General features: G+C 46.2%; 2 protein-coding genes across 3 annotated transcripts in view; both read right to left on the reverse strand.

The window, feature by feature from the left end:
- Positions 1–171: 171 nt before the first annotated feature.
- ANKRD53 (ankyrin repeat domain 53) lies at positions 172–11,105 on the reverse strand. Its single transcript, XM_046661832.1, is given in 8 exon segments — positions 172–993; positions 3,224–3,344; positions 3,785–3,949; positions 5,127–5,326; positions 5,632–5,770; positions 6,101–6,165; positions 6,167–6,340; positions 11,064–11,105. Coding segments are annotated over 8 exon segments (1,626 nt in total). The 3' UTR covers positions 172–273.
- Positions 11,106–17,808: 6,703 nt separating this feature from the next.
- ATP6V1B1 (ATPase H+ transporting V1 subunit B1) overlaps positions 17,809–19,457 on the reverse strand; it is a 28,395-nt gene continuing 26,746 nt past the window's right edge. For both annotated transcript variants that reach the window (XM_046662615.1, XM_046662614.1), the window contains 2 exons: positions 19,324–19,453; positions 17,809–19,213 (listed from right to left, as the gene is read on the reverse strand). In XM_046662615.1, coding sequence (XP_046518571.1) covers positions 19,050–19,213; positions 19,324–19,453 — 294 coding nt within the window. In that variant the 3' untranslated portion in view covers positions 17,809–19,049. The remainder of the gene's footprint in view (positions 19,214–19,323; positions 19,454–19,457) is intronic.

Genomic DNA, 19,457 nt, shown 5'->3' on the forward strand with positions numbered 1-19,457 from the left:
GGTGTTACTCTTATGATGCTGGGGCCCAGGATAGAGACTGAGCCTTGGGCCATTGCCCTAACTTGGATCTCTTGGAAGATCCAAGAGATTTCTTTGTGGAGAGAAGGGAAACCTGGAGTCTGGGCTTTTGTTGGGGGGAGGGGGCTCCGATCCTTGAGCTTGAGAGTGGGAAGCCTGTGGGCACTCCCCCCATTTCCTCCCCATCCACAACACAAATTGCCATGCCTCAGCCTTCATTGGGCTGCCTCAGGCCGAGAGGCTACCAAAATAAGTTTATGGGTGGGTTTTAGGGGAGGACAGAGTGAGGAGCCCTTGATGGGCTCGCACAGCTGCCAGGAAGGCTTCATCAAACGTCTCACGCAGGTTCATGGCCAGACTATCAGTCCAGAAGGTGTCGTCGCCCAAGTGCCGCTTCCTGGGCACGTCCCTCATGCTGACGGAGTAAAGGTCCTGGGGCACCTTCATCCTGTATGGCTGCACCAAAGGGTACAGCCCGCGGACTATCACCTCAAAAGGCAGCCGGGGCACAGGCGACACCAGCTTGCCGGTCACTGTGCATAGGCTCGCACCACCGTGCCCGTTGGACCTCACCCTGAGGAAGCTGCTGAAGTCGTGCTCTGGCCAGGGGTCTGGATGCACTCCCAGGCGGATGCCCTGTGGGTAGCCGACCTGGATGGTGGGGGATCTGGCGGGGTTGTTGCTAAGGTTCCACAACTTGGGCCTCCTGACCGTGGGCCGCATGTAGATGGGCTTGGGCATCACCAAGGGCGGCGGCTTGAGCTGCAGAGTCTGTTGCAGGCGCGCCTCCGGCGAGGGGTGGAAGCTTTTGGGAGGCCACAATCCCCTGTGCTTGGGAGTCTTGGAGACAGCAACGGCCTGGGGTAGGGCACAAGGCTCTTGCTCAGAGTTGCCCATCAGGGATTGGCCTCCGGGCAGCCGCTTGCCATGAAGCCACTTCTTGAAATCAGCCTCTCTCAGACTTTTGTGCTCTTTCTGCAATGTCAGAGGGCACAGGATAGTTGTGGAGGGCTGCTCCTGCTGTGCTTCTGTGGAAGGAGGCCCTGTGACTAGAGCCCTTGGAAACCTCAGGTCTGATTGGCCATATTCAGTCATGCCCCAGGGGAGCCCTGAGTCTGATGGGGGAAACTCCTGCCTTATGGCAGCCCTTGTTCTGATGGATAGATAAGGACTGCTCGAAGGGAGCCTGGGCTGAAGGGGCAGACAGAACCTTTCCTGTAGGGGGCTTCTCCAGTCTTATGGAGATACAGCCTCCTTCCCAGGTGAGGCCTCCAACTTTGGGGCAGAGACACAGTTCCTGCCCTACAGAAACCTCGAGGCTTACAGGGGAAACAAGTCTCCACCCCACTAAAGGAGTCCCCAGTCTGATAGTGGAGGCATGTCCTGCCCTAAGAGAGTCTCTGGTTTGATGGGTGGTGGGGGAGCAAGTGAGAAGTGCAAACTGCATCCTGGACCCTGGAAGGAGAAACCAGAAAGGCCTGGAACTGAGTGGAGCAAATCCAGGCAGGCTTCCTGTAAATGGTCAGCCTTGAGCAGTCATGTAGGGAGGATACAGATGGCTAGCGCTCCAGGCTGGATGGTAATGACTTGGTCTGTCTCTCTGTTCTTGCCTCCCCTAGAGTTGAATCTTCAACCTTCAACTTCAAGTTGAGCCTCCCCTAGAGCTGAACGGCCCCATTCTAACCCCCTTGTCTCAGTGCCTCGCTGCCCAGGCTGTTGCTAAGCAGTCTCAGGTGGTTTAGAGATTGACCCAGCTCCAGATGTAGGCTCTGATTAGGCTAAGCCAATCATCATAATTCCGTCAGCCTTACCTTAGACCTAGGTCAGTCAGCACATTCAGCTGGCTTTCCTTTAGCTCTCGGGTTTGGAACAAGAAGGACACATGTGATCCAACTGAGGCCAGTGAGAGGTGAGGAGAGATCTGCAAGGGGCTTATGGGAAAGTTTAGAGCCACAGGAACAGATGGGCTTTGCCTCCTCTGGACACGTGTGACTTTGAGGACTGGGTGACACCAGCAGCAGAGGAGGGTAGGGCTGAGAAAACTGGCAAGAAATGCAGCTGGAACAGAGTTGGAGTACTAGATTTTGCCAGCCCCAAAGCCCTCCCTACTTCTGGATCCACTTAGGATTCCTAGCATCTTCTTTCTGGGTTTTCTGGTTCTTGCATCCTATGTAATTATATCTGCTTAAAATCCTTTAGTTGCTCCCCTCCTCCTTCCCCAGCCAAGGTCTGTCATTGATCTGGGCCCCCACCAAATCTCTAGCTTGTCAATCTCCAACTCACATCTGACCCCCTGGCTGTACTGAAATTTGCACTTCTCAGCATACACCACTCTCCCATGTGCCTCATGCCTCTCTATGCCTGGTCAGCCCTTTCCTCCTTCATATGGCCCACTCCTGCCCATCTTTAAAGACTCATCTTAAGGGGCCGGCCCGGTGGCACAGCGGTTAAGTGCACACATTCTGCTTTGGTGGCCCGGGGTTTGCCGGTTGGGATCCCAGGTGCAGACATGGCACCACGTGGCAAGCCATGCTGTGGCAGGCGTCCCACATATAAGGTAGAGGAAGATGGGCACGGATGTTAGCTCATGGCCAGCCTTCCTCAGCAAAAAGAGGGAGATTGGTAGCAGTTAGCTCAGGACTAATCTTCCTCAAAAAGAAAAATTAAAATTAAAATAAAAAAAAAATAAAGACTCATCTCAAGCATTATCCCTCTGGCACCCCCTGAACCCCTTCCTCCTCTATGGGAATATACCCATTTCCCCTACTAGACTCTAAATTCCTTGAATGAAGGGACCACAGCTCATTTGTCTTTGGAGCCTCAGGGTCTAGCAGGTGCCCAGCAGAGTGAGAGCTCAGTGTCTGCTGGAAGGATGGATCCTGTTAACCAGTGTGTGTCCTGATATAGGCAGGGCCTGGGCTCATTAGAGATTCTCCTCATCCAGAAGGAGGCAGTGCACTAGGAGGGGCTCTCTAAATATTTGCTAATTTAAGCTGTATTTGCTTTCTAACACAAGACGAGACTTTTGACCTAAAAGAGTGGCTTATATGGGTGGGATTTCAGCCAGAGGAGGGGCAGAGGGAGGCTCTTTCTGGTTGGGACTGCTTCTGGCCACCCTTCTAACCACGTGGGTGTCACTGCCTCCTCTACTCATGTGCCTGGATAGCAGCTGGTGCCTGGCGCCCCTGCCCGCCCTACCCCTTACTTGATAGTCAGTCAGGTAGTCCTGCTCCATGAGGGCCAGCTGGTCCTTGAGCCTCTTCAGTTTCCCCATCTCACGAGCAAAGTTCTTCTTGTCCCATTTCCACATGGCATCCTTCAAGAAGCTGGTGCCAAGGTGGGAGCATGTCATCTCCCAGTGACCAAGCTTCAACCTGGGCTGGGAAGACTGGCTGCCACTGAGGGCCTGGATGGGGGTGGGGGTGGGGAGCTGCCAGAATCACAGTTCCTGCTGTTCAGGGCCCCTCTGGCTAAGTACTTCTTTTGAGGTGAGAGGAAAGTGTCTGATGGTCTGATCACCACCCTCCTGCTGAGGAGCCACGGTCTCAGGGTAAGGAAGAAGGGCAATGCTGAATCCGAAGGGGCCGGGCCCTGTGGAAAGCCCTGGGAATAATATCCTGGGAAGGGGCCTCCTCAGCAGACTTCTCCCCCTAGCCGTCTGGCTTCCTAGACCCTTCTCTGAAAGGCTCAGCCCTGGGTGAGGGCCCTGGGGGAAGGGCTGGGAGGAGGGAAGGGATGGCAGGCTGTGGGTGGTTCTCACCCTCACCGGGCACAGATGCGGTGGTTCCATACTTTGCAATAGTCGATGGGCTTGCAGCCCATGGCATCCTGGGCATGGACATTGGCGCCATTTTGCACTAGGACCTCCACACAGTTCAGCAGGCCTTCACGGGCTGCCAGGTGCAGGGGCGTGGAGCCATTGCACGTCCGACTGTGGAGGGCCCCACCAGGTGGAAGAGGGCAGAAAGGAACGACAAAGGGCATCTGCCTGTCAGATATGTGCCCAAACCAGCTTCCAGCCCTGCTCTGCCACCAGCCACTGAGTGATCCTGGCATGTCCCTTCTCCTCTCTGTACCTCAATTTCCTCAACTGTAGAAGGGGGGTTTGGACAAAATGAACAGAAGTCTGATTCTGGTGACATAAGACACTTAGGAACTGCTGGAAGGAGAGCTGGGTTGGCTGGAGGTCAGAGACCACTACCCTCATCCACTCTTAAGTCAACCAGCCCTCCTGCCCCTTCCCGGAGGCTGGCCATGGCCCACAGGGCCTGCAGGACCTGGGCCCTGCCTCCTCCTCAACCCCATCCTCCAACTTTGCCGCACTCTCTCCCAACACATGGCTTTTGCACATGCCGTTCCCTCTGCTGGAACACTTCTTCCTGGCTCTTTGCATGGCTAGCTCACTCTTTGCAGGTTCCAATTTAAACGTCACTCTGTAGGGGCGACTGCCTTTTCCAAAATAGATCCTCTCCTCTCCAGAGTACCTACTCACCACCCCATCACTCCGTTTGATTTCCTTCATAACCGCTTACTACCTTCTGTCATTTTGTTCATTTATTAGTTTGCTGATGCACTGTCTGCTCCTGCACTAGTATAGCAGCTTCACAATGGCAGGGACCATTTCTGTGTGTTCATGGCCATATTCCTCAACTCTGGCAGAGTGCTGAGCACATAGTGAATGCTCCATAAATATTTTGAATGAATGCAGCCTCCCATATGCCATCCATGTACTTTCTATGCATTTTTTGATTATCACAATAGTCTTATTTTTGAATAAGGTATTTTTGGCACTGGTATTTTTGAAACTCCCCGGGTGATTCCAATGTACTGACAGGTGTGGGAACCTGAGGCTTAGGGCTGAGTGACTTGCCTGAGGTCTCACTGTTTGCTAGCAGGTGGCAAAGCTGGGACATGGACTAGGTCTGTCCTCTCCCAAAGCCCGATCTCTTTACTACACCACGTGGGCTCCCTGACTGCTTTGTGGGGACCCAATCCCCGTCACCCCACAGCCCCTCCACCTGTCCTGCATGGACCTGGCTGCCTGGAAAGGGGAACGGTTCCTATCTGCCCAGCCTCCAGGCCACTCTCCTGAGGCAGGCTGGACTCACATGTTGAGGGCTGCGCCTTGCTTAAGCAGATAGTGAATGCAGGGGAGAGCCATGGTCTTGTTGTCCCTGTGGATGACGAGGTGCAGAGGGGTCTGGCCATTGTTGGTGGGCAGGTTTACTGGAAACTTGTACTCCTCTACCAAGACCTGCAGGCATGCCAGCTTGCTGCTCTGGGCTGCAAAGTGGATGGCAGTGAAACCCTGTGGGGGCCAGAGGAGGACAGGAGGAGGCTGAGCAAGATTGGGGCCCCAGGATGCACAACCTAACCCAGATAGCAATTTCTTGGAGTTACCCTTCCCCTCTTCCCTGTGCCTCAGGAGTCGCGCACACCCTTTTCCCACTCCAGTATGTGCTCACCCTTTCTGGTGCCCCTAAAATGGCCCTCCCACAATCAGAAGGTGCTTTAGGACCATCTACCCAGGAGAGGACATCTCTGGATGCTCCATGGCTAGATCTGCACCAGGTAACCACTACGTGTTCTGGCCCCGTCACCCCAAGGCCTTACCTTGTCATTGGCCAGGATTTCCCCATGGTCCCGATTCAGACAGAACCGCAACCATTCCAGGTTGCCCAGCGCGGCCGCGAACAGCTCGGAGTCTCTCCCAATCGCCCTCTGGTCCCGCTCATCGACGGGGCTAGAGTCGCTGTGGGGTAGTGGGGAGGGAAGCGGGGAAGGATGCGGGGAACTGGACGAGGAAGAGGCTGGTCCCGGCTGGGCGGCCTGTGAAGGGGCGCCGTGTGGGCGAGGGCGGCACTCGCGCCCCGGGGCGTTCGTGGAGACCGAGGCAAGGCCGGCTGGTTGGCGGGGCGACGAGGAGGCGACCATCGTCGAGGGCCCCGGGCACCTCTCAGGAGGCGAGCCGGGCCCCAGCCGGGATCCCTGGGCTCCTCGGGCCGCTCCAGGCCCTGCGATCCCGGGAGGCGCTGAGCGGGTTTCCCCCGCCCCGCAGCCGGGCCACCTAATCCCGGCCCACGTCGGCTGCCTCGATTCCGAGTCACTCCGGGAGACCTTCGAGACCTTCTCCGCCGGCTGCATGGGGACTCCGTGTTGTTGGCCGGGGCTGTGCTTCCCCGGCTGCCCTCCCCGCCCACCGAGAGGCACCCTGCGCCCGCAGGGTCCCGCCGGCAGAGGCTCGATCGCGCTTCCAGACCGCCGGGGGCGGGGCGCCCGCCTCACTCGAGGGGCAGAGCCGGCGCCTCCAGGGGCCCTGCCGCTGCCAACACCGCCACCCCAACCTCCTGGGCCCTCCTGTCCTGGAAACTCGGCATCAAACACACACACAACAAGCCGAAAGACACCTAGCTTTTGTTTCTGATTATAAAATTCATAAGCGCTGATTGTAAAAAAAACAGAGAAAAGGACAACGAGGAGATTAAAAATCACAGTCCCATCACCCACAGAAATCAAGGTCTATTACGATGTACGTATCATATATACATTTTGGACCTCTTTTCATTTAGCGTCGTATTATGAGCCAGCTTCCATCCGCATTCCACAAGTTCTAAAGGTACATTGTGACGCACCCGCAGCCCCACATCTACCAGACGCGCTGTCATTCCACACGCGCCGCGGAAAACAATGGCTCATCGCTGGGTGTTCTCTTGGGATGGATTCTTGTAAGTAGAATTACGGGGGGAAAGGGAATGAACATTTTTAAGCTCTAGATATGTTTCCAAACTGCCCTCCAGCGGGGTTTTATACCACTTACACTTCCATCTGCAGCGACGCGGAACAGCACATCAGCCGTGTGACTCGGGCGAGTTCCTTGACCTGTGTCAAGGAACATCTGCAAAATGGGGATTATAGTACTTCTGTCAACTTAGGTAAAGTGAGGCAAGCTCCAAAAAAGAATGCGTTTATTCCGGAACAGCAGAGAAATTGAAATTTAGGACAAGCAAACTATGGTGAACCACGTGCAAGTCCTAAGAGACAAAGGGAAGGTCAGCTTTTCTTAGGTTTTAGGCGCAAAATGGGGAGGGTAGTTTTTTTTTTTAAGTATACTTTTTTCTTTTTCTTTCTTTCTTTTTTTCTTTCTTTCTCTCTCTCTTTCTCCCTCTCTCTCTCTCTTTCTTTCTTTCTCCCTCTCTCTCTCTTTCTCCCCCCCTCTTCTTTCTTTCTTCTTGGTGAGGAAGATTGGCCCTGAGCTAACATCTGTTGCCAATCTTCCTCTCACTCTCTCTCTTTTTCTCCCCAAAGCCCCAAGACATAGTTGTATATCCCAGTTGTAGGTCATTCTAGTTCTTCTACGTGGGATGCCACCACAATATGGCTTGATGAGCGGTGCCATGTCCGCATCCAGGATCTGAGCCAGGGAACCCCGGGCCACGGAAGCAGAGCACGCCAACTTAACCATTCCGCCCCGGGGTCGCCCATGGGGAGGGTAGTTTTGAATAAAAGTTCACTGGAGAAGAACAAGAGTTCGAGGTTGTGGCAGCGTCTTATTGGTTGCGAGTGGAGGTTAGTGTTGCTACGACAGAGAGGGATCTTCCTTTTCTTAAAAGCAGGAGATCAAATTCCCACGTGAGAAAGGTCCTCCCTTGCACTAGAAGAAAAGTAACATTCCCATCATCACGGATAAGAAGTCGAGACGGAGAGAATTTTATACAAACCCATACAAACAGACCCTGTTTCTTCCTTCTTCCTGCTGGTTCTGCAGGCTGCAACGAGTGGCACATGCGTGAGTGCGCCCCCTTTAGGGCTTCCTGACTCCATTCTAAAGGAGGTTTTCCTTTATTCTCACATTTCACAAGGAGGGAAGGGATGTGAGCAGTGGGACCGGGCTGAGTAACATGAGTAAGTGCTATCTACAAATTTGCAATTATTAAAAGAGGAACTATTCGAACCCTCACCGGCACTGGATATTATGATTTTAAATAAATATTTGCTACTTCGGTAGTAGAAATGGTGTTCTAATTTGACTCTTTGATTACTAGCAAGAGTTAAACAATTATCAGTGTTTTTCTTTTCTGGGAATTATCCATTTATTCATTGTTCTTTGAGGGTCTTAATGTGTTTCTTATTGACTTGTAAAACTTATTAACATAGTAACCTTTATGTATATTTGTTGTCCATATTTTCCTCAGTTGGCCTTTTAACTTTTGTAGTATACAGTAGCCAAGCGGTAACATTGCTTGAATCAGTGTTACTGAACCATCCACGTCTCACCCCTTCTCAGGGGGAATGACCTCCAACTTATCAGAGGGCTACTGAGGCCCCAGGCATGACTGACCACACCGCCTACTTCTAACCACCTTCTCCCCACTGAGCCCCAACATTCCAGGCATTTCCCCTGGGAAAATCTAAGAAGGAGGGGGAGGGTCTCTTAAGACCACTGTGACCTGCAGAGAGGGACAGAAGTGCAGATTCTCCACCCAGAGGCACCTCTCCCCATTTCCAAGGGAGCCTCCTCTGCAGCACACTTGCCTCCCACCCCCAGTGGAAGTCAGCACCCCTCCCAAGCACCTTAAAAACCAGCAAGGCCTACTGGCTCTGTGCCCCAGGTGTGGCCTTAGCAACTGGCTTCAAATTAAGATAAAGTGATCATGCTTTTCAAGGACAAAGTTTGAGGATTTCCTGGCAGCTGCAGGATTCTGTGGGCTGTTGCTTCTAGGGTATTATTAGGAGCCTAACGATAAGACTCTATGTGTGTGATGGGGTTGGAGAGTGGGTCTCAGGACCTCTTCAAGTTCACCCTCATTATCTTCACCTGGGGTATCTCGAGGTCTCTATACTAGTGGCAGCAACGCTGGCTGTACTATATTAGAATCACTTGGGGGAAAAACACCAATGCAGGGGACTTATGCCTACGGATTCAGATGAACTGATCTGGTTTGGAGCCTGGCCATTGGCATTTCGTAAAGTTCACTGGGTGATTCTCATGTGCAGTCATTCCTGCCTCAGTCCTCTTCCCGGGGAGGCAAGAGGCTGCAGGTGATCCTGAGGAAGAGGAGTCACTAGAGTGAGGCAGGATACAGGAACAGAGCAGAGTCCTTGGGAAGAGAGGATGCCTCTCCCTAAAGACCCCTTGGCTGGAGCCAGAGCCATGCAGCTCAGCAGACAGAGAGTGCCTGGTGGAACAACGGAAGCGAGACCATGGGGAGGGCAGACAGCAGAAAATGCCCAGAGAAAGAGTTAATGTCCTCTTTGGAAAGGAATGGCAAGGATATGGCTCCTGAGCAATTGGTTTCTACTGCCCCCAGGCAAGAGAGGAGGCACACCCAGAGAGCAGTGGAGGCAGGACCTCAGAGCCTGTGTCCACACTCCAGCTCCTCATCCCTGTTCTCTAACCACCTCAAGATCCTTTTGAAGTTAAGCTCTTTTGGATTGAGTTTCCATCACTTTCAACTAAAACCTGGCTAGTTAAAAGCTCCTGAGGTTAAATCCTCTGTAGGAACAAATAATTGGGACCAGTGAGGTGGTCCCTGAAAGGAACTTTGTGGTCCAGGGCACCCTGAAGCCCCTGGGGATGCTGGAACCTGTTCCTGAGCTGTCCTTCCATGGGTTGGTGTTCACCCCAGGAAAATGGCCAGGTAAGTGAAACTAAAGAATTATGCTTTGAGTGCTGGGACCAGTTTGTTTGACTAGGGGCACACCCTCACATGGACTAGGGTCGGGGGAGGCTGACACTGTGGTCTGGCAGGGCCTAGCATGTCTCCTGAGGATGGTAGCAGGACAGGGGATCTTAGCTGCAAGCAGCTGAAATCCTTGAGTGGCAGGTCTGGGTTCTGGCCATGGTAGTAAGGGAGCAGGAAATAAGAATGACTGACTTTTATGTTAGGATCCTGGGGTGTCCATTTGTAGTTGTAGGGGGAGGAATGATGCTACCTGGATGGGGTAGATCCTCTCATCTGGAGGAGAAAGGAAGCTTGAAAGGCAGGTCCCAACAGGTGGGAGAGAGAATACCTGCCTCTTGAGACCAGATTTGGAGAAAGACAGTTTCTGGGTTCCACCACATTGTGGGGGTGCAGATGGAGTCTGCACAGGAGAGGAACCACAGAGAACAAGTCATATCTCTTATACCAGACTTCCAAGTTATGTGGGCATTTCCTTCTGCTCCCCCCAGGACTCTCAATGAGTGTGCCAAATCTGGATGGGTCCTTTTCTTCAGCCTCAGAGCAATCCCAAAGGACCAGTAGAATGCTAGCTGGGCTGATGTCTGCTCCCATCTACCGAGTGTCTCACAGATTGGCAGCTACCATGAGGCTCTCAGTTCCAAGGAGATTATTTAATCAGACTAGCATCTGAGTATCATGTTTAATTCAAATGATCCCAAAAGGGATCTAAAATGAAATTCCAACGTCTCTTGGACTGTGAGACCTGGAATAAGTTTGTCTCAAATCACTATGCCCAACTTCCACTTCTGGAATGGTGGCATGAGGAGCTCTGCAGACCTGCTCCCCAGAAAACAACCATAACTGGTAAAAATTATTTTACAAACCAACTGTTCAGATCTCTGGAAATTTTCCTAAGGGCATATAGCAAATGAAGAAACATTTATTCAAGAACATCTACTAAATCTCAGTAAGAAGAGTGAGAGTCTGTGGCACTTAAGCCACAACCCACTGCCTCCCTCCCCATCTCAGAGCAATGACTGAAGTTCTGATCCAGGTGGGTGTGGCCAAGAAAATGGTGTTCCCTTTCCCCTTAGCTCATGGTCAAGAGATCTAGTATCTCACTGGGAGCAGCAGGCTGCCAGCATTTCTAATCATCACTTGCCCCTCAGCTCCAACTTGTAGAGGCTGAATTCCTGGTGAAGGCAGCCAAGAGTCTGGGGACTCCCTTCTTCTATCCTGCCCCCACTCATAGAGTAGAAGCATGGCAGGCTGAGAATATTGGAGGTCTGATCACCCTTGTCCAAACTTACTTGCTCATGGTACAGGTTCCATGTTAGGAGAGGCAAACTGAGTGGACCAGAGGGTACCACGCCTGCCCCACACCTGCACATAAAGCAGGATGTCACTCTGAGAGATGTGAGCCATAGTCCCTGCCCTCAGCTCCACAATAGATACTCAGAGATTATTCCCAGTCAGTCTATAGACTGAGAGCTCCGAAGCTCGCACCAGAGGAACTGACTGTATTTGGAACAGAATGTGGGGACATTCAAACTTAAGAGGCAATTTTGGTGATAAGCAATTAAAAACAACAAGCTAAACTGTAGGCCAGCCAGTTTACCAGAGAGAAACAGGGAAAAAGAGCTTAGAAGAGCCCTCTTTGGGTCAGAACAAATCTCAAAGACTGACTTCAAGACTACTTCCACAAGGGATCCAAATTTAATTGCATCAGACCCTGGAACAATTTATGCCCTAGGGCATTATTGAAAATAGAGCAGTAAGCTCAATTAGTAGAGCCTAAAAGTTGGGTATGATACAAGCAGAGGCATGCAGTTTAACAGAGAGATCAGGAAAAGAGACAGTCTAAGAGAGTCCTGCTAATTCTATCATCCCAGAGTGACCATGCACATGCCCAGGGCTGCATCCTCTAAGCAATCATGGCAGAGCCTTCACATTGAGGGAGGAAAAGACTTCGCTAAAATAGTCCACCCAAATCACGAAACAAATAAGTAAGCAAACAACAACAACAAAACCCTGGAGAAGGGGTGAAGAAATCAGTATCCACAGTTGCTATATTACCTAAAAAGTTCAGTTTTCAACAAAAAAAATTGTGAGTCATACAAAGAAACAGAAAAGTGTGACCCATAAGCAGGAAAAACAGCAGGCAACAGAAACTGTCTGTGAAAGGGCCTGGATATCAGATTTAACAAACCAAGACTTCAAAGCAGCCATTATAAATATGTTCAAGGAACTAAAGGAAACCATGCTAAAAAGAAGTAAAAGAAGGTATGATAATGTCTCATGAAATAAAGAATGGTAACAAAGAGAAATTATTTTTTTAAAAAGAACCAAGTCAAAATTCTGGAATTGAAAAATACAATAACTGAAATAAAAAATTCACTAGAAATTCTCAACAGTAGATTTGAACTTTCAGAAGACAGAATCAGCAAACTTTAAGATAGGCCACTAGAGATTATACAATCCAAAGAACAGAGGTAAAAAAGAATGGAGAGAAAAGAACAGAGCCTCAAAAAAACATATGGGACATCATTAGGCACACCAACATACACAAAATGGGAGTACCAGAAGGAGAAGTAAGAGAAAGGAGCAGAAAAAATACTTGAAGTAATGGCTGAGGAAGTAATGGCTGAAAAAGATTAATCTACATGTCTAAGAAGCTCAACAAACTCAAAGTAGGAAAACACAAACAGATCCACACCCAAGAAATCACATTAAAAATGCTGAAGACTATGAAAAAATTTTGAAAGTAGCAAGAGAAAAATGACTCATCACATACCAGGGAACCCCAATAAGACTAACAGCTGACTTCTCATCAGAAATAATAAGGCTATAAGGCAGTGGGATGCCATATCCAAATGCTGAAAGAAAAAAACAATCAACCAAGAATCTTATATCCAGTAAAACTATCTTTCAAAAGTGAAGACAAAATAAAGACATTGCCTGACAAACACAAACTGAGAGAATTTGTTGCTTACAGCCCTGCCTTACAAGAATTACTAAATTGAGATCCTGAGGCTAAAAGCAAGTGACCCTATGCCATAATTGAATCCTTGCAAAACAGAAACAAAAGAAAGAAAAAAACTCAAAGAGCACTGGTAAAGGTAATTGTGTAATTATAAAAGATAATGCAAATGTATATTCCTTCTCTTTTCCTCTCTTAACTGATTTAAAAAGAAATTATATAAAACAAAATGCATATAATTGTATTATTGGGCCTATAACATATATAAATATAACAAATTTGACAATAACAACACAAAGGAAGTGGGTGGGAGCAAAGCTGTATTGGAGTAAGAAAATAACACCAGATGGTAACTTGAATCCACAGGAACAAATGTAAAGAACCAGAAATGATAAATCAGAAGATTAGTATAACAAAATCCTTAAACATATACTTCTTTTCCTTCTCAACTTCTCTAAAGGATATAAAATTACATAAAACAATAATTATAACAAAGTGTTGTTTTATAGGTAACATGTACGGATGTAATAGTATAACACTAGCACAAAAAAAAAAAACAACTGGAAGAGAGAATAGAGATATATAGGAGTAATGTTTCTGTATCTATCTCCTGGAATTAAGTTTGTATAAATCTGAAATAGATTCTGCTAAGGTAAGATGTATATGGTAAGCCCTAGAGGACCCACTAAGAAAATAATTCAAACCTAGAGTGAAAAACATTGTTAAAGGAATTAATATGTTACACTACAAAAGATTCACTTGATGCAAAAGAAAGTGTTAAAGGAGGGATAGAGGAACAAAAGAAGACATGCCACATACAGCAAATGAAAAGGAAAATGGCAGATGTGCATCTTACCATATCAATAATAACATTCGATGTGAATGGATTTAACACTCCAATCAAAAGGCAGAGATGGCCAAACTGGATAAAAATCAAGATCCAACTACATGCTATCTACAGGAGATATACTTTAGATTCAAAGGTACAAATAGGTTGAAAGTTAAAGAATGGGAAAAGCTATATTTTGCAAATAGCAAACGTAAGACAGCTGGAGTGCTTATACCATCAGACAGATAGACTTTAACACAAAAAACTGTAACTAGAGGTAAAGTGTGACATTTTGTAATAACAACAGGGTCAATCCATCAGAAAAATATAGCAATTATAAACAGACATGTACTAACAACAGAGCCCCAAAATATAGGAAGCAAAAACTGACAGAATTGAAAGAAGAAGTAGACAACAATAATAATTGGAGACCTCAATACCCCACATTCAATAATGGATATAACAACTAGGCAGAAGTACATCAAGGAAAAAGAAGATTTGAATAACACTGTAAATCAACTCCACCTAACAGACATCTATAGTACTCTCCACCCAACAACAGCAAATACACATTCTTCTCAAGTGTACATGGAACATTCTGCAACATAGACAAAAAGCAAAGCCCATAAAAGAAGCCTTGCTAAAGTTAAAAGAATAGAAATCACACAAAGTATATTCTCTGATTACATTGGAGTGAAATTAGAAATCAGTAACAGAAAGAAACTTGGGAAATTCACAAATATATGGAAATTAAGGAACACACTCCTAAATAACAAATGAGTCAAAGAAGAAATCACAAGGGCAGTTAGAAAATACTTTGAGATGAATGAAAACAAAGCCACAACATACCAAAATTTATTGGCGGTGGCTAAAGCAGTACCTAGAGGACTATTTATAGCTATAAATGCCATGTTGAAAAAGAAGAAAAGTCTCAGATGAATAACCTAAAATTCTACCCTCACAATGGAAAAAGAAGAGCAAACTAAACCCAAAGCAAGTAGAAGGAAGGAAATAATAAAGATTAGAGTGAAAATTAATGATAGAAAATAGAAAAACAATAGAGAAAATTAACAAAAGTAAAAATTGGTTCTTGAAAGAGGTCAACAAAATTGGCAAATCTTTAACTAGACTGACCAAGAAAAAAAGAGAGAAGATTCAAATTACTAAAACATTAATTAAAGAGGGGACATTACTACAGACCTTACAGAAATAAAAAGATTATAGGGGAATACTATGATCAATTCTTTTCCAAAAATGTACATAATTTAGGTAAAATAGACAAATTCTTAGAAGGATACAAATTACTAAAATGGACTCAGAAGTAAATAGAAAATATGGATAGATCTATAACAAAGAAATTCAATTAGTAATAATAACTGAAATAAAAATCCCAATCTACTCACAAAGAAAAGCCCATGCCTAGATGTTTGATGAATTCTATCAAACATTTAAAGAAGAATCAGTGCCAATTATATACAGACTCTTCTCTCCCTACTCCCACCACCCACCCAAAAAAATAGAAGAATGAACGATTCCAACTTATTTTATGAGACTAGTATTACCCTGATACCCAAATCAGACAGAGACATTGCAAGGGAAAAAAAAATCCTATGGACCAATATCTCTTGTGAATTTAGAGGCAAAAATCTTTGACAAAACACTACCAAACAGAATCCAGTAACATATTGTGGAATTGAAAAAAGATGGAGTCTCTCATGTTAAGGCACCAAAATGGAGCCAAGCAGACATGAAGAGGAGAGGAACAAATTTCTCCTTCAGGATGAACTTTTGAGCTCATTAAATGCCTGAAATGAGTCTGCAAGTCTTCTCAAGGAAGATGAGATTATCGGGACAGAGACTGTTCCTGTCAGAGTCATCTCCCACATTCCTAAGTTTACTGGCTTGTTTCCACTGACCCTCACTCTGATGATTACCTTGTGCCTGGAATCTGTTAAAAGACATTCCTTCCTCCTTTATTTTCTTTGCCTTTGTTAGCCACGACTATAAAACCTTCCTTCCCCCTCCAATGGCCAGAACACAATTCAAGTGCTGCTTGAATCTGTGCTTCCCAGGCTGTAGTCCTAACAAACCCCGAATAAACTTCCTTTTGTTTTAAGTTTTACCAGAGTCTACTTCATAATCGATTGACAATATAAAAAGATTGTACACTATGACAAAGTGGAATTTATCCTAGGAATGCAAGATTGAGTTAACATCTGAAAATCAATTAATATAAAACACCATATCAATAGACTAAAGAACAAAAACCCATTATCATCTTAATAGACACAGAAAGAGCATTTGACAAAATCCTGCACCTCTTTATGATAAGCAGTCAAACTTGGAAAAAAATAAACAAACAAAACTTGAAAGCAAACAAATTTGGAAGAGAATGAACTTCCTCAATTTGATAAGAGGTAGTTATGAAAAATCCACAGCTAACATCATACTTAACGGTGAAAGACTGAGTGATTTCCCTTTAAAATGAGGAACAGACAAGGATGTTCACTCTTGCCACTTCTGTTCAACATTGTACTGAAGGCTCTAGCGAGGGAAATGAGGCAAGAAAATGAAATGAAAGGCATCCAGATTTGACAGAAAGAAGTCAAGCTATCTCTACAGATGACATGCTCATGTATATTGAAAATCTTAAGGAATCCACTAAAAACCTATTAGAACTAATAAATGAGTTCAGCAAGGCTGCAGAACACAAGATCAATATACAAAGGTCAATTGTATTTCTACAGATTAGCAAAGAATAATCAGAAAATGAAATTAAGAAAACAATTCCATTTATAATGGTATCAAAAAGAATAAAATATCTAGAAATAAACTTAACAAAAGAAGTGCAAACCTTATTCTCTGAAAAGTAAAAAACTTGAAAAGAAATTAAGGACCTAAATAAATAGAAAGATATTCCATGTGCATGGATCAAAGGACTTAAGATTGTTAGGATACTAATAAGTCCCAAACTGATCTACAGATTTAATGCAATCTTCATCATAATTCAAGCTGTCGTTTTTGCAGAAATTGACAAACTGATCCTAAAATTTATATAGAAATTCAAGGGATCTCGAATAACCAAAACAACCTTGAAAATGTGGGAGGACTCCTACTTCTCAAATTCAAAAGTTACTACAAAGCTAGAATAATTAAGAAAGTGTGGTACTGGCATAAGGGTAGACATCTAGATCCATGGGATAGATTTGGAATCCAGAAAAAAAGCCCCTCACATTAGAATTTTTGACAACAGTACTAAGATAATTCAGTGGGGGAGAGAACAGTCTTTTCAACAAATGGTACTGGGACAACTGAATGTCCACATGCAAAAGAATGAATTTGGACCCTACTTCATACCATAACAAAAATGAACTCTAAATGTAAAAGCTAAAACCATAAAACTCTTAGAAAAAACTTATAAGCATAAATCTTTGTGACCTTAGATTAGGCAATGGGTCTTAGACATGACATCAAAAGAAACAAAAGAAAAAACCAGATAAACTAGACATAATAAAAATTTAAAACTTTCATGCTTCAAAACCACCATCAAAAAAGTGAAAAGACAACCCACAGAATGAAAGAAAATATTTGCATGTATTGATTAAAGACTTTTGTCTAGAAAATATAGAAAACTCTTACAATTCAACAATAAAAAGATAAATAACCCAATTTAAAAATGGGTGAAGAATCATTTCTGAATAGACATTTCTCCAAAGGAGATGTACAGATGGCCAATAAGCACATGAAAAGATGCTCAACATCATTAGTCATCAGGGAAATGCAAATCAAAACCACAAGGAGATATTATTTCACACCTACCAGGATGGCTATTATCAAAAAGTCTGATAATAAGTGTTGTTGAGGATGTGGAGACACTGGAACCCTCATCCACTGCAGATGGCAATATAAAACGGTGTAGCCACTTGGAAAGTGGCTTTGTTGTCTGGCAGTTCCTCAAAAGGTTAAAGAGAGCTACCATCTGACACCAGGATTTTCACTCCTTGGGATACCCAAGAGAAATGAAAACTTAGTCCACAGAAAACCATGAATGTTCACAGCAGCATTCTTCGTAATAGCCCAGAAGTGGAAACAACCACATGTCCACAAACTGAAGAATGGATAAACCAAAGGTGGTATATTCATACTGTGAAATAGTATTTGGCAATAAAGAGAATGAAGTACTGACACATGCGACGACATGGATGAACCTTGAAAACACTATGCTAAGTGAAAGAAGCCAGACACAAAAGACCACATATTATATGATTCCATTTATATGAAATGTCCAAATAGGCAAAACTATAGAGAGAGAAAGAAGATTAGTGGTTGCCTAGGGCTGGGGAAGAGGCAGAAGAGGGGTTTAAGGGGTGATGGCCAGGGGTGCAAGGTTTCTTTTTGAGGTAACGAAAATGTCCTAAAATTGATTTTGGTGAAGGTTGCACAACTCTGTGAATATACTAAAAATTGTTTAATTTTACAATTATAAATAGGTGAATTGTATGGTATGTGAATTATATTTCAATAAAGCTGTTATTAAATAAAAACAACTCTATGCCCTGTGGACACCCAAAAGCTTTCCCTAAAATGACTGCAAATTGGCTCGGGGATGGGAATTTTATTTGTGGGCCTCCTTTGGTATCACCTCTTGATCCAAGAATTCTGGCCTGGTTCCACAACGCATTGACCCAGAAATGGAACTCGGCCCTTTGCTGAAGTCTTGTCCTCCCGCCCTGCACTGCATCTTAAGAAGCAGTGGTGACTGCACTGGAGATGGGGCAGAGCAGAAGGAGGGGATGACATTACAGAAGAGCAGGCAGCTTTCCAACGAACATTAGGTATCCTGGGTTTTAGGACGCTCTTCACCCATTTCTTAACTGGGGAGGCCTTTCCTCAGCCTTCTGCACCCCCCAACCCTGTCCCTCAGGCCATCTTCCCAGCAACTGCCCTCCCTTCCTGTCTGGAGCAAACCAAATACCTCCCCAGCATCTCTCAGGCAGAGCCGTTTATAATCAGACACTTCTCTTGTGGCCTTCATTGTCCTTTTTATGGCCCCTGAGCTGAGGTTCCACCCAAGAAATCTATCAAAATATTTCTTAACAAAGATAAATATCTCCCTAAGAGGAATTCTATTGTCAGTTGTTAAGATACTAATGTGACTTTGTTTTTTTAAAGTGGAGAGAATAGTTTAATGAACCTCATGTATCCATCACTTCCAGCTTTAACAATTATCAGTGTTTTGTTAATCTTGTTTTCACATAAGACAAATACTTCATCTCAGTTACTTCTTATTTTGGGGGCTTTTAAAATAAAAATTCAAACGCTCCTGTCAGAGCCAAATAGAATACAGACGGAACCACCTTTTGTTCTTTCCCACTGCCGGGAATCCAGGGCGGGGGATGGAGCGTGGGAGCCCCCACCCGTAGCCGTCGCGGGGCTGCAGGTGGGCGCGGAAGCAGTTGGTTCGGGTGAGTGCGACCACGGCGGATGGGGAGGGGCGCGTAGACTTGGACGCGGAGCGCAGGGTCCCGGGACCCCGTTCGCGGGCCAGGCTGCAGGAGGGCTAGAGCGCGGTGTCCGACATGAGGTCCTGTGGCGCCCCCTCGCGGGAGTAGAACTCATCAATCACGCTCTGCGGGATGCGCTTCAGCATCTCTTTGGGGAAGATGCGCAACAGCTTCCAGCCCAGGTCCAGCGACTCGAACACCGAGCGGTTCTCGTAGGGGCCTAGCGACAGAGCGGGAGGGTTAGGCGTGTGTGTGTGTGTGTGTGTGTGTGTGTGTGTGTGTATAGCGGGGTAAGGGGCTTACTGCCTTAACGCCCCCAAAGCGCCTCACCCTGGTTGATGAAGTTCTTCTCGAATTTCTGCAGGAATTCCAGATAGAGCAGATCCTCCGAAGTGAGAGCCTCCTCCCCGACCACTGCCTTCATGGCCTGCACGTCCTTCCCGATGGCGTAGCAGGCATACTGG

This window comes from Equus quagga, chromosome 5 (genome assembly GCF_021613505.1).
Source record: "Equus quagga isolate Etosha38 chromosome 5, UCLA_HA_Equagga_1.0, whole genome shotgun sequence".
NCBI lineage: Eukaryota > Metazoa > Chordata > Mammalia > Perissodactyla > Equidae > Equus > Equus quagga.